Source organism: Balaenoptera musculus, chromosome 3, assembly GCF_009873245.2.
Source record: "Balaenoptera musculus isolate JJ_BM4_2016_0621 chromosome 3, mBalMus1.pri.v3, whole genome shotgun sequence".
Taxonomy (NCBI): Eukaryota; Metazoa; Chordata; class Mammalia; order Artiodactyla; family Balaenopteridae; genus Balaenoptera; species Balaenoptera musculus.
This window is the reverse complement of record NC_045787.1, coordinates 116,303,549-116,317,205: the sequence shown is the minus strand read 5'-3', so window position 1 is coordinate 116,317,205 and position 13,657 is coordinate 116,303,549. Positions and strand designations below refer to the sequence as shown.

The following is a 13,657-nucleotide window of genomic DNA, read 5'->3' as shown; positions in this document are numbered from 1 at the left end:
CCTCTCCTCCCTGCTCCTTCCCATTCTTTTATCATTGTGCCCTTCCCTCCCCCACCCCCCATCCCTTCCAGTTTGGTGTGAGCTTGAGCTCCCTCTACTGGCCAGACTTCACTGCCACAGGGAGCCAAGCCCAGGAACCCTCGCTTGTTTCCTTCTTTCCTCTGGAGAGACTCTGCTACCCCCTCCCCCACTAGGGGGTTCAGGAGGGACTGGAGCATGTAGAGAAAACAGGGCTGTTCAGCACACTGGAGCTTTCCAAGGTCTGAGCCCGCACCTCCCCATCCTCAACACCTGGAGCATTTTCCTCACACCCTTACCTCATGCTCAGTTTCCTGGAGCCCCAACTCCATACCACTTAATTCACAGAGATGTTGATTTCCGGAGCCTATGGCTGATACATCAGCTCTGACTATGGAACAGAGATCCGAAGATGAGTTGGGAACAGAAAGACAAAAGACTGAGACAGACAGCAGAGAGAAAGGAACCCAGAGAGTGAAAGGATATAAACCCACATTAAGACAAAGACAAAGATCAGGACTGTCCACAGGCCTTTCCACCCACCCTGGGCTCATATGAAGAAAAAATTTCCCTCGCTCCTTCAGTGTGCCTATGTTAATACAGAACAAAGAGGAATGATTGTGTTGATCAGATCTTCAGACTTAACAGAGATATTACACTTTAGGGGCAACTCCTGGAGAAGACCTCTCTCCCCAACCCCTGCCCTGTTCTCCTGAGAGGGCCCATCCTGGAGCTCACATCTTCATTGTCACTTCCACTGAATGAGTACTCTGGCTCCAGCCCCTTCTCAGTGATGCTTCTCTCCTTCTCTGGCATCAGCTCATCCAGCCAGAGGAGTTCCTGTGGTGAGAAGACCCACTCCAATGCCTTTCGGACCCCCACCAGGTCTAGCAACTGCAGGGATAGAAACAAAGCCAAGGGCTGCCAGCAATAGCAGCAGGAACATTAACAACAGTAACATTTATTGAGCACTTCCTATGTGCAAGGCATTGTGTGTAGTTTCACTGAATGCTAACACATTCATATGAGGTAGACATAATTATTCCCACTGTACAGAGAAAGAAACTGAGGCCCTGAGAGTTTAGTAACTTCTCAGAGGTCACAGAGCTGGGATGTAGTAACCAGATTGGTTCCAGTGCAAAGCCCATGGCTCTTAACTTCCTCAGTAAGAACAAAGCCAGAAGCCACTTACATTATCAGCTTACTGAGTAACAAAAGTGCCAGCCTTGGCTCTCCCAGGTCTTCAGTTTTCTTCTGGGCTTTATATCCCTACCTGTGGCTGATCAGCCCAAAGAGATTGGGAAAGGAATTGAACCCGGTATCCCAGGTCTAGCCCATCTGTAGTCATCCCTTGGCCATCTTTCTTTGTCCTAGGATTCCCAACCAGGCAGAGCCAAGGCAAGTGACAGAGGGTAGATTCTCCCTCTCGTTCAGGCCTTGGCCACCCTCCCAGGCTGAGTCTCCTGGGGGCCATCAGGACACCACCCAACTCTGCCCCGAGTCACCATGAGGGGGAAGATGATGGCTGCAGGGGTAGACTTGACTATCCAAAGCAGACCCAGGCAGGCAAGCTGGATGGCTGTGAAGAAGTGGACCCTCCTCAGAGGCACATGCCACAAGAGCAGAAGGTCCGGCTGGTGCTTTGCTGGCATCAATAATAGCTGCACCCTCTTCGTGAACTGGGGGAACAAGAGGAGGAGGAAAGCAGGGTACTCAGGTAGCCTGGAGGGTGTCACTGTTAGCTATCCAAGCCCAGCGTTGGGAACGGTCAGAAGGCTCCCTTGGTCCCCTCCCCAACCACAGCGTGGCAGCAGAGTCCCTGTGGCCAGGAGAGGCAGGAAAAGAGGAGAGGAGGGGAATTGGCAAATGCAGGCAGGAAGTACCAGCGGGAAAGAAAAGGAGAAGAGTGGGGTTACTTGGTGATTTTAATGGACTCACCTGGATGCTGCTAATTGCTGTCACCCCATGTATAGGAAGATGCCATAGAGCAGAGGCATTGGGATGAACTGGTAGAGAGAAGTGGAGAGCTGGCAAAGTAGTTCACCTCTGCCAGCTGCCCAGATACCCACCCCCCCAGGCTCCACCCCCAGCCTCCAGCCTCCAGCATGTAAGCATACCCACTTTGTATTGCCTGATTTCATTGAATCTTCACGTCAATCAGATGCAGTAAATTCTATAATTTTCTCCATTTTACAGATGGAGAAATTGGATTTCAGAGAGGCTAAGTAACTTGCCCATTACCTCTCTTACCACTCTTCTCTCTCACATTCCTCTCTGCTCTCTCTGTTCCTGCTATACTGGCCCCTTTTCCTTTCCTCACTATGTCCAAGTTTACTTCTACCCCTTGCAAGGCCTTTTGCTTTGCTGTTCCCTCCACTTATGTTTCTCTTTTTTTCCGCCCGACCAGGGATTAAACCTGGACTGCCAGAGAATTCCCTATTCCCTCCACCTAAAATGCTCTTCCCTAACATCCCTCTCACTACTCATGCTTCTCACTACTCATGTCATAACACCCCAGAAAGGCCTTCCTTGACCAGCCAATCTAAAGTAGACCCCTGGGGACTTCCCTGGTGGTTGAGTGGTTAAGAATCCACCTGCCAATGAAGGGGACATGGGTTCGAGCCCTGGTCCGGGAAGATCCCACATGCCACAGAGCAACTAAGCCTGTGCACCACAACTACTGAGCCTGCGCTCTAGAGCCCATGAGCCACAACTACGGAGCCCATGTGCCACAACTACTGAAGCCCGCGTGCCTAGAGCCCGTGCTCCACAACAAGTGAAGCCACTGCAATGAGAAGCCCGCATACCACAATGAAGAGTAGCCTCTGCTTGCCGCAACTAGAGAAAACCTGCACGCAGCAATGAAGACCCAATGCAGCCAAAAATAAATAAATAAATTTATAAATAAATAAATAAATAAATAAAGTAGACCCCTGGTGCTCTTAATCACCTTGCCCTCTTTTATTTTTCGTAGAAGTTATCACTATCTGAAATTATCCTAGTTTATTGTTTTAATTGTTTTTATGTGTCTCCTCTCACCAGAATGCAAGATGTGGATGATCTGTTTTGATCACCACTATATCCCCAGTCCCTGCAAGAGTGCTTGGCACATGGCTTATGCTCGGTAAAAATCTGCTGAATGAGAGTCACCTAGTTAGTCAGCGGCTGATCCGGTCCATCTGACTCTTTCAACTACTCTACTCTCACCCAGCCTCCATGACCTTTCCCTCCGCTAACCTCTTGTCGTCCTGCCTGTGAATTTGTGTACCATTCTCCACATCCTCCTTGACTGCTTTGCTGTCTTGGCTTGTTGAACCTTTCTGCTGTTACTTGTTGCTTAATTTTTATTCATGTGTATGTGTTGCTGACAGGGGCTTGGTTCCATATTCTTCTTCAATATTACTCCCCTCCCCACCCCTTTCTCCCAGGTGCCTCGCAGAGCCTTGCACACAGTAGGTGTTTATAAACATCTGGTGAGGGAGAAGTGAAGGGGTTTTGCCTCAAAGTTTTTCTGGGTTGTGATGATCACACTCTTAGTCTAAGGCTCATTGAGAGTCTGGAGCAAGGGTGGTACTTGGGCCCTGGGGATGGTGGCATGTCTGCACCCTGCTCCACTGGGTAGAAAGCCTACTGGGTCAGAGTTTAGGTTCTCAGATAGGTCTGAGAAACTAGGTCTCTTGGTGGTCTCTTTTTTTTTAAACTTTTTATTTATTTTATTGCTGTGTTGGGTCTTCGTTTCTGTGCGAGGGCTTTCTCTAGTTGTGGCAAGCGGGGGCCACTCTTCATCGCAGTGCGCGGGCCTCTCACTATCGCGACCTCTCTTGTTGCGGAGCACAGGCTCCAGACACGCAGGCTCAGTAGTTGTGGCTCACGGGCCCAGCTGCTCTGCGGCATGCGGAATCTTCCCAGACCAGGGCTCGAACCCGTGTCCCCTGCATTGGCAGGCAGATTCTCAACCACTGCGCCACCAGGGAAGCCCTCTTGGTGGTCTCTTGTAAGCTCCTTAACCTCTTTAATCTTCAGGTTCCTCATTTTTAAAGTGCATATGCCTCTCAGTGGTAATGTGAGGATTAAATGAGACTATGTATGGAGAAAACTTAACACAGTGCCCAGCATGCGGTAAATGTTCAGCCAATGTCAGTTCTTCCTACATTTATTATTATTACTGCCCTGCCCCTGATGCTGGCTTGTCTGACTAAGGTAACTTGAGTACAGGTGCCAGGAAGATGGAGATTCCTGTGAGGATGAACACCGCCAGGCCCGTCGGCCTCTGCTCTCTGTGGGGAAAGGAGGAGTTAGCTAGGGTCTAGGAGAGCCCCTGGGGTGCCCAGGCTGGGCACACTGGCCAAACATCACAACAGACCCTGGCAGGAGGGAAGCGGAGGGATCCCCTGAGAGTTACCTGGCAGGGAGGGGACCTTAGCTTGGTGTGAAAAATTGGCAGAGAGGAAGGGACAGGTCACTTCAATACGGGGGTCCCAGTCCTCTTCAGCAGCTCAAGCTCAGAGCTGCTCTTTGTTTTTATCTTTTATTTTGATGGAAAATTAGCAATTTTTACACTACCATAAAAACTTCTACTTCATAATTTGCAAAGTTGATTTCACATACTTTCGACAGTTAGACTGTGTTTCCAACAAAATTGTTTTTGTGATGGTTACTTTGTAATATCAATGAGGTGCTTCTACACTGAGTGGGGATGATTAGGTACCACCTCATCCTTGCTCAGCCCCAGCTGCCTCCACACTCATATCCATGATGCTCCTCTGGAGGCCCCTCCCAGTCTCATGGCTGAAGGAGGAGAGGGGAAGACCTGACTCACCCACCTCAGAGCCCAGAACCCACCCATTCGCCCCACAGCAGTGCTCATGGGGCAGTGAGAGAGCCCTCTGGAGTCGCCAGCTTACAATTTAAGCTGCCCAAATAACTCTGCCCTGTACCCAATACCCCACCTTGCTGCCCACGTCTCATTCCACCCTCCTGAATACTGGCCTCACCTGATGCCCAGGAAGCTGGGAGCCTCCCCTGGGGCACAGGCTCTGCTCGCTCTCCGAAGACTGTCCATGTGGGCCAGGGAGATGACAGTGGCTGAGACACACCAGGGCAGCCCAAGAGCTGATGTGAGCCGCATCAGCACGGCCACACAGAGGAGGTCCAGCTGGAAGCCAGCTCCCTTCTGCAGGTAGCGGTGGGGCAATGAGGATGAAGCTAGCCCAGATCTGAGCCCTCTGTCCTCTGGGGTGGGAGAGGGGGAGCCTGGACCCCACCCTGGAGCTCCTGTCCCTTGGGCTAGGGACCTAGGGTCTTACCCAGCAGGCCTTACCCACAGTCTATATTCGGTGCAGTTGGGGATGACCCCTGCGATCTGCTGGTCCATGAAGATGAGGATAGACAATAGCAGGGCAGGCAGGGCGGCTGCCACACTCAGCCACCAGGGGTTGGCTCCAAAAGGTGACACCAGCCAGCCACGTCCAGGGAGTGTGGGCTAGGGAAGGGCAGTCCGTGGACAGGTTGGAGAGGGTATCTCAAGAGCACCTCACCTGCACACTCCAGCCTTGGCACTCTTCCACAACGCCCCCCCTCATCCCCCCCACCCCCCTGCATGCTCTAAGACACTGAATGCTAGGTGGGAGCAGTCTGTATGTGCACAGCTGGTTCAAAGCATCCCAGTGCAAGGATGGCAGAGGGCAGAAGGAGGGGGACCAGCCTGGGGGTTGGGCTGGAGCTGGGGGCTCTGGACTTTGGTTCTCAGGGTCCTTCCCTCCCTGCAAGAGGAGGAGGTGGTGGATTAGGCCCGCCCACACTTCCTGATGTACAGAGAGCTTCTCCCTAGGCACCCCGCACCCCCATCCAGCGCTGGGCAACTCAGGTTCAGACCTGCCTTGATCTGGGGCAGGGGCAGGGCTGGGTGTGTCTGCATCTGCTCTGATTACAAGCGTCTGTGGGGGGCAGGGCTCCAGTTGCTGCCTTGGGTTCTGAGCCCCTGAGGCTGCCTCAGTTGGAGCCCCCGTGCTCTCCTGCCCTGAGGGAAGCTGGAGGGGAGGTCTCCAAATGCACAGGCAAAGTTTAGGTGCTAAGTCAATGCTGAGCCTTGTCCTGTGCACTGTCATGCCCTGGGCAGGGAGCTCCAGCTTTACTGGATCAGAGCAGGCAATCGTGGGTGCCCAGAAGAGTTTGGGGAGTAGTGTAGTGGGTAGGGCCATGCCAAGAGTAGGGAGAACATATAACAACAATAGCTAGCATTTATTGAGGTCTTGGTATGTGCCAGTCCCAGAAATGTGATAGTGCTTTGCACTATGATCTTCTGTGAACCTCAAAACAACCTGTGAGGTAGAAACTATGGTAATTTATTATTTCCATTTTATAGATGAAGAAATTGAGGCTCAGAATGCGGGTTAACTTCCCTAAGTCACACAGCTAGGAAGTGACAGAAGTGGAACTCAGACCTAGGGCTGGCTGACCAGAACCCATTCTTTTAACCCCTTACCTATAATAGTAGCTACCTATTCTGTGCTTGCTATGTGTCTGGCACACGATGTGTCCTCACAACAACTCTGTGAGACCATTATTATACTATTTCTATTTTATGAGTGAGAAAACAGAAGACTAGAGAAGAAGTATGGGATCTATTCATCTTCCTCCTCTAGGGTCCTTTCTGTTGGCCCTGCTTTGCCCTCTGCCCTCCACTCCCAGCTCTCACCTTGAACTCTCTGGGCACCGTGAGCTTCAGCGTGGCTAGGCCCAGGAAGGCATCGAGGCCACAGCCCAGCAGGATGGCCAGGACTGAGAAGAAGTCACCCAGCATCTTGCACACCTGGCCACCCAGCAGACACTCAGTCAGGTTCAGGCCACCATCCCCTTCCTTCTGCCCCCTTTCCCATTTGCAGACAGGGCCCAAGGCCAACAGCCTGTTCTCTCCCACAGAAAGAGAGGTGACACTCACCATGGAAGGGAAGAAGCGGCTGGTCTTTACGTGCTTGAGGGCCATGGCAAAGAGGAAGGAAGTAACGAAGAGGAGAATGGAGAAGAAGGCAATGTCTGGGACTGTATGACAGCCAGGCCCACGAGGATGGCCTCCCTGCCGGGTACACTCAGGTGGGGGCAGCAAGGATGCATTGACTAGGCCTAGGTCTTGTGTGGAGAGGTGGTCCAGGATGGGGTTATGGGCAGTGAAATAAATGTCCACTGATGTCCACTGAGACTGAGTACACAAGATAGGAGATCTGCAACCATAGCAAATGGCTGGGCCTCAGTGACCTATGAGGGGTGGGAAGAGCCTGGAACTACTGACTTCTTTGGTCTCCACCCTTTCTTTCCCAGGCCCTCCCAGGAACAGGCCCTCACCACGCTGAAGATGCCATCTCTGTCTTTTGGCTTTGTGCTTGTCCACTGAGACTCATTTCCTGGAAGGAGAGAAGAATTCAGGTGGGGACTTCCCTGGTGGCACAATGGTTAAGAATCTGCCTGCCAGTGCAGGGGACCCGGGTTTGATCCCTGGTCCGGGAAGATCCCACATGCTGCGGAGCAACTAAGCCCGTGTGCCACAACTACTGAAACTGCGCTCTACAGCCCGCGAGCCACAAATACTGAGCCCGTGAGCCACTACTACTGATGCCCGCGTGCCTAGAGCCCATGCTCCACAACAAGAGAAGCCACGGCAATGAGAAGCCCGCGCACCGCAACAAAGAGTAGACCCCGCTCACCACACCTAGAGAAAGCCCGCGCACAGCAATGAAGACCCAACGCAGCCAAAAATAAATAAATAAAAAATGAATAAAATAAATAAATTTATTTAAAAAAAAAAAAAAGAATTCAGGTGATTTTTCCTCCCCTGGGAACCTTCTCCAGCCCAAATCAGGAGCCTAATTTCACAGGTCCAGCTGAACCAGAGAGTTCTTAGTTCTGACTCATCTGTCTGCTGACTCCGATCACTACCAAGTCTGTCCTCAGGACATTGCCTCATGCCCTTGTCCCTTCAAATTCCCTACCTATCTGTAACCCAGGTGCCCGGCACAGGACTGGCCAAAGCAGACGCCCAACAAATGGATGAGCACACAAATCTGTGTGTTTCCACCAGGGCCAGAATTAGTCTTGTTCATGCCTAGTGCAGAGTCTGGAACTCTTGAGAGGACACCTCTTCCTCAGTCCTGGTCCATGTGGAGGGAAATGTGCAAGTGTAATACTCCAAGCTCCTCTCCACCCAGTCAGTAACTCAGCCCAGGAGAAGAGCAGTGATTTATTTGATTGGTGAGTTTGGGAGAAGAAGCTGGGCATGCCTGGCCCTGCCCCTTCCTCTCCCTCTCTAGGGAGTAAGCTGCCTGCACCCTGCGTGCATTTAGCTCTGCTCCTCTAGGGTGAGACAGTCCCTCTCCGGTGCAGCCACGACTGGGTGGGTAAGTCGATCCAATTTTGGTTTCATCATTAGGAAGCCCATATACCCATAGATACAACCATGTTCTTCTCTCAGCACTGGCAGAAATAAAGATATTGGGCCTGCTCTGTTGACTTATTTTTCATCTGACTCAGAACCAGAATAGGGAAGAGTGCTGCTGGTTACTGGGTAAGTACTCAGCATTTTGCTGAACTTAACTAAGGGGGACAGTACGGGGACAACCCTTCCTGCATCCTCCCTTATTTTGCCAGGCTCCCTATTTCCTTCGCCCACCTCCTGGGTCTGAGTACTGGCAGCCATAGGCGGGAGAGCCAGGTCTCTGGATGGGATAGGCACGGGTCAATGTCAGCATTTTGCCCACGGCATCATAAATGAAGATGAGGCTGATAAGAGCACAGAAGCCTTCCTCGGTGAAGCGGGTAAAGTAGCGCACCAGCACGCTGGCCTCTGTGGCCACCAGCACCAGGCAGAAGGGGGCCACCCAGATGCCCACCCACAGGCAGAAGGGGAGGTAGTCCAGGCTGTGAGCTCTGGGGGATGAGAGACAGGCAGGGCTTGGAAGTGCCCATTCTGCTCCTAACCTAATCCGGGTCAGGTGCCCCTGGAACCAGTTTCCACCCTCCCCTATTGACCCAGCTGAGACCAGGCTGAGGGTGTGCTAGTCAGGTGAGGTCAGGTGAGGTGGGGGAGTTCTCTTACCTGCTGAAGGAGAAGAGCAGGTGTTCAAAGACTAGCACTGGCCCGGTGCTGCTGAGGATGGTGAGGGGCTGGCCAGCCATCAGGAAGAAGGCAGCTCCAGCCACTGCCGTGCCCAGGAAGCTTTCCAGCACCCCCTAGAAGCCAACAGTGGGCCCTGTCAGCACAGGACCCTGGATTCCTCAGCCCAGGAACCAAGCTTCCGAGGAGCCTCCTCAGCCCAGCCATAGACCCAGAGGAGGGGGAAGGGCATGGCTGGTGGAATACCAAAGCTACGCCTACTCCCCACACGCCCACCCCCGCCCCCCACTTGAGCACTGTCGGTGGCTTCTCCCAGCAGACCTCCGAAAGTGATGGCGTTAGTGACGGTGGCCAGGTAAATGCAGAGCACGGCCGAGAAGCACTGGGGGCGCAGGGCGTCCAAGAAGTCGCTGGGGTACCACGAGGCCTTCCGGCGCACGTCCTGGACAAGGAGCCTCCCGCCCGTGGGTCATCAGTGATCCAGGTTCCCGCATCCCACGTCCCTGGGGCCAGGTGAGTCTCCCCCGCCCCCCACAGTGAGCGCACACCTCGGGGCCTGTGTGACTCCTCCCCCCACCCAGGACAGCTACCCTCGCTCCCACCCCAGCTCGCCTCACCTGCCAGTCCGCCGCAACTCCGGGCTGGCCGCGTGCGGCCCGCGGCCGTGCCTGTCCTCAGCCGGGGTCCTTCGCCGGGCAGAGGGGCCCTTGGGCTCCCACAGTTGCGAGGGGAGCCTGAGGACAAGGGGAACCCGAGTTGGCTGAGGATCCCCGGCCAGATCGCGACTCGGCGCCGGAGTTCGCGGCACCCTGCCCCCTGGCGGCGGCTCGTGTCTCTGCTGGCTGGGAGCGCGGCTCTGACCGCGGAGACCTGGGCCTCGCTTCAACAAGGTCCAGGTCACATTCTGACCTTCTAACAGGAGTGAAAGCCAGGCTCCGGCAGGGGAAGGTTCAAGGTCTCACAGCGACAGAGTGGTCCAGCAGAACTCAGGTCTGCCCCTTTCCTGTCCCCTCCCCTACCCCACTGCCCCTCCTCAACAGTGGAACTGGACCCAAGGCCTTTGGGGAAGGATCTCTAGGGCATGATGACCCCCAGATACCTTTTGTGCTCAGAGGACAGACATTTAGGTGGGGGAATCTGAGCTGTTGGGTCCCATCGACCTAGAGGGAGCACTGTCACCTCCCCTAGGAAAGCATCCAGGGCTGCCAGAAGGTCATGAAAGTTGGTGGCCCACTGAACTGACCACTGGAATTGCTTGGGATAGGGGCACAGAGGGGCACTAAATACAGATCTGCACCCTTACATGCATTTTCACAGTTTCAAAACTAGACACAAGTCACATAGGCAGACGAGTCATTCAAGCATTTATTCACTCATGCATGCATTCAGTGAGTATCTGTGGGTGCCTACTGTGTGCCAGCCCTGTGCTAGGTAAGGGGTGGAGGTGCGGTGGTAGCCAAGGGAACTTCAGTCCTCATGCTCCCAGACATGAAGACACACTCTGCTTCACTGCTGTACTGATCGCACGTGGAGAGTCCATATACTCACTGACACAAGCGTGCACACACGTATACACACACACACATACACACACGTGCCTGCCCAGCTCACCGGGTCACTGAGGAGGATGGCCACTGCCCGGCCCATCTCATGGTAGCCCCTTCCCTGTGTGGGAGGGCCAAGGAGAAGGCCGAAAAACCTGAGGAAGGAACCAGGTCCCAGAGAGAGACAGAGGCTGCTATCTCACAGGGCAGCCCTGGCCTCTGACCTCACTACCAACCCCATATACACGCTCCTGTGCACACCTTCTTTGCAGCACTGACCGCCACCCCTCCCTGAGTACCAGTCCCCATCCCCACCCCCAGAGAACTAGACCCAAAGACCTCCTAATCCCCTCACTGGTAAAGACCTTCTCTGGGCTCCAGGATACCCGACCCCCACTCAGCAGCCTCACCTGCTGGGGAGGGGCACCTCAGTAAGGGGCCCCAGCACCACTGGATCCCGCAGTCGCACAAAGACCCCCACTGGCTGTTCCAGGAAGCCCAGCTCTCCTGCCAGCACAGCCCCTGCTTCAGCCCCTGGTGGGAGCTTCTGTCTCAGAGGATTCTGATGCTGGGTTGGGGTTCAAGGAGACACAGAGAATGAAAGGTTATTCAGGGAAGGGGATGTTGGCAGGATCTTGCCTGAGGAGGAGTCCAGTGGAGGGTGGACCTCTGTTAATCCCTAACTCCTCTCCCAGCCCTGCCCAAGGAAGTGCCACAAACCTGTTCCTTCAGGGGGGCTTCCTCCTCGTGAGAAGCCTCTCTTGGACGAGCAGATCCTACAAAACAGGATTATGCGATGATTAAGAGCACAGGCTTTTGGGGTGGATCCACCAGGGCTCCCTGACCAGCTTTGCCAAGTTGTGAAAACTGGAGCACAACTTCCCCCTCTGCTCCTCAGTTTTCTCATCACTAAAATGGGGATAATTGTGGTATTACCTCCCAGGGTGGTTGTGAAGATTAAATAAGATACTGTGCGTAGACCTCTGGCACAGTGCCTACCAAGAACATCCCTTCACAGAGCTCTGGCTGTTGTGATTCTAGCCCCTCCATTCTTCTCCCCTCACTACTACCCCTGCTTCTTCTCACTCGTGAGTCCTGGGTTGAGGTCCAAGCTGAGGCTAGGCCACTCTTGGTCCAGGAAGGTGCAGGGGAGATCTGGGACCCTCCCACCCCAGGGTTTTTGGTCTTGGGCCCAGGGAGGGGCCTCTCACCTCAGCAGGGGCTGGTGCCTGTGGTCTGGATGAGGTGCGGGGGTCTCTCAGCTGCCCTCTCAGCTCTGGGCTCAGCGACTCCACTCTGGTCACCTGCTCTGGAGAACATAGGTGGGGCTCCCACCCTTTCCTGTGAGCTCCCTGCCCCTGAACTCTCCCCTTTGCCCTCTGCTCAAGTCCCTTTCCCTTCTGAGAGTCTAGGGAACGCAGGGGCCAGTGAACTTTCTCTTCACTCTGCATTTCTATCTCTCCCCTGTGACAGGGATGGGTAGTCCCCCAGGGTGGGGCGGGGTGGGCTCTGGAAAATTCCAAAACTTTGTGGGGGAAATCTTAGAGAAATGGCCTGGATGCCCAGGCCCTCCCAGCAAAGGGTCCCAGCATACCCGCGAGCTCCAGGAGGCTCTGAGCTGGACAGTCCAGCAGGACGAGGCCCTTGGCCATCAGGCTGTGGAGCTTCTGGAGGCTAGGCAGTGCCACGGTGGGCACGGAGGGGCGCTCCACCTGCCTGCAACCACTTCCAACTTCTCCTCAAACAGCACCTACCTGTGGTGAAGAGGGGCGGACAATGTTCCTGAGGGCCTCTCTCCCAGGTTCAGGAGTGGGGACACAGGAGAGCTAGGGAAAGTGAGACGGTGGGGAAGTTGCGGGCCCAGTGGTACAGAGTATGCCCCTCCCGGGCAGTCAGCCCTCACCTTGGGTCTTGGGGAACTCAAAACCAGACTGCAGAGAAGGCTGAGCACCATAGAGGGTGAGGGTCTGAAATGGGGAACACAGGAAGGAACTCCTGATTGGGAGTGAGAATACCACCCCACACACCGGAAGAGCTGGGAGTCATGGAGGAGGCCCCAGTGGGGGAAGGGGAAGGGCCCCATAAAACTGGCCTGGGTCCCACTCACCTGCCTGTCTCTCTCCACTACAGGGCCTGGGGCCAGCCCAGCAGCTCATTCAGCTGAATGAAAGGCAGAGGGTCCTTGGGTACCCCCTGTTCCCTGCTGTCTGTGTCTAAGGGGCCGCCAGGGCCACTGTCTAGCTCTCCTGTGGGTACATTTTCACAAGCACTGGAGACTTCAAACTCCTCCTGGCCTGGCAGCTTCATCTCGGTGAGGCTTGCACAGACTCTCAGGGACTGGTGTGGTCCTAGGTTCTGAGGCCAGGGGCCTAGGTTCTGAGCCCCAGGGGCCCAGGGGCTGCAGTTATAATGCACCCCGCATGTAGCACAACACAAACAGCAAGGCCTACTGACTCCAGAGCCAACCAGTCACCTCCTCCCCTGCTTGTTTTCCCCATTCCCTGCTAGCCTGAGAGTGTGAGGCTAGCTTGACCTTTCCCAGGCTCTCCAGAAATGCCCAACCTGGGGCAAAAGGGTGGTGAGCATTTCCTGTGGGATCCAGTCTGACCCCACTACATTTTGTGTAAATTAACAGGAATACATCGCTGGCTTGGGTCTTAGGACTGACCCCCAGATTATACTACCCACTACTCTGTATCAAATACAAACACCAAATACCGTGGACTGTTTTGAGTGTCACCAACACACCCTGAGGGCACCCATTTGGACAAACAGAGACCTAATAACTGGGTCTATAGAAGTCAAGCAGGCTAATGGAGAAGGGAGATAGCAGGCAGAGGCCCTGCCCACTAAATGGGCTAATGATGGAAAGTGGAGGCAGTTCATGAAGAACAGATGCCTGAGTCTTAAATTCCTTTGTCCAACAACACCTGGAAACTTCCTAATTTAGCTGTGTGCCTGGGGTCCACCTCTCTAACTCAGCCCCCCA

At 54.2% G+C, this 13,657-nt stretch overlaps 1 protein-coding gene across 1 annotated transcript; it reads right to left on the bottom strand.

Moving 5' to 3' along the window:
- Positions 1-355: 355 nt before the first annotated feature.
- SLC4A9 (solute carrier family 4 member 9) lies at positions 356-12,975 on the bottom strand. Its single transcript, XM_036845955.1, is given in 26 exon segments — positions 356-409; positions 757-912; positions 1,524-1,697; positions 1,957-1,979; positions 1,982-2,024; position 3,798; positions 4,224-4,295; positions 5,013-5,191; positions 5,339-5,500; positions 6,716-6,829; positions 6,959-7,146; position 7,322; positions 7,360-7,418; positions 8,681-8,937; positions 9,107-9,240; positions 9,414-9,579; positions 9,742-9,858; positions 10,224-10,378; positions 10,736-10,823; positions 11,079-11,236; positions 11,389-11,444; positions 11,880-11,927; positions 11,930-11,977; positions 12,263-12,367; positions 12,370-12,422; positions 12,776-12,975. Coding segments are annotated over 26 exon segments (2,811 nt in total).
- Positions 12,976-13,657: the final 682 nt, after the last annotated feature.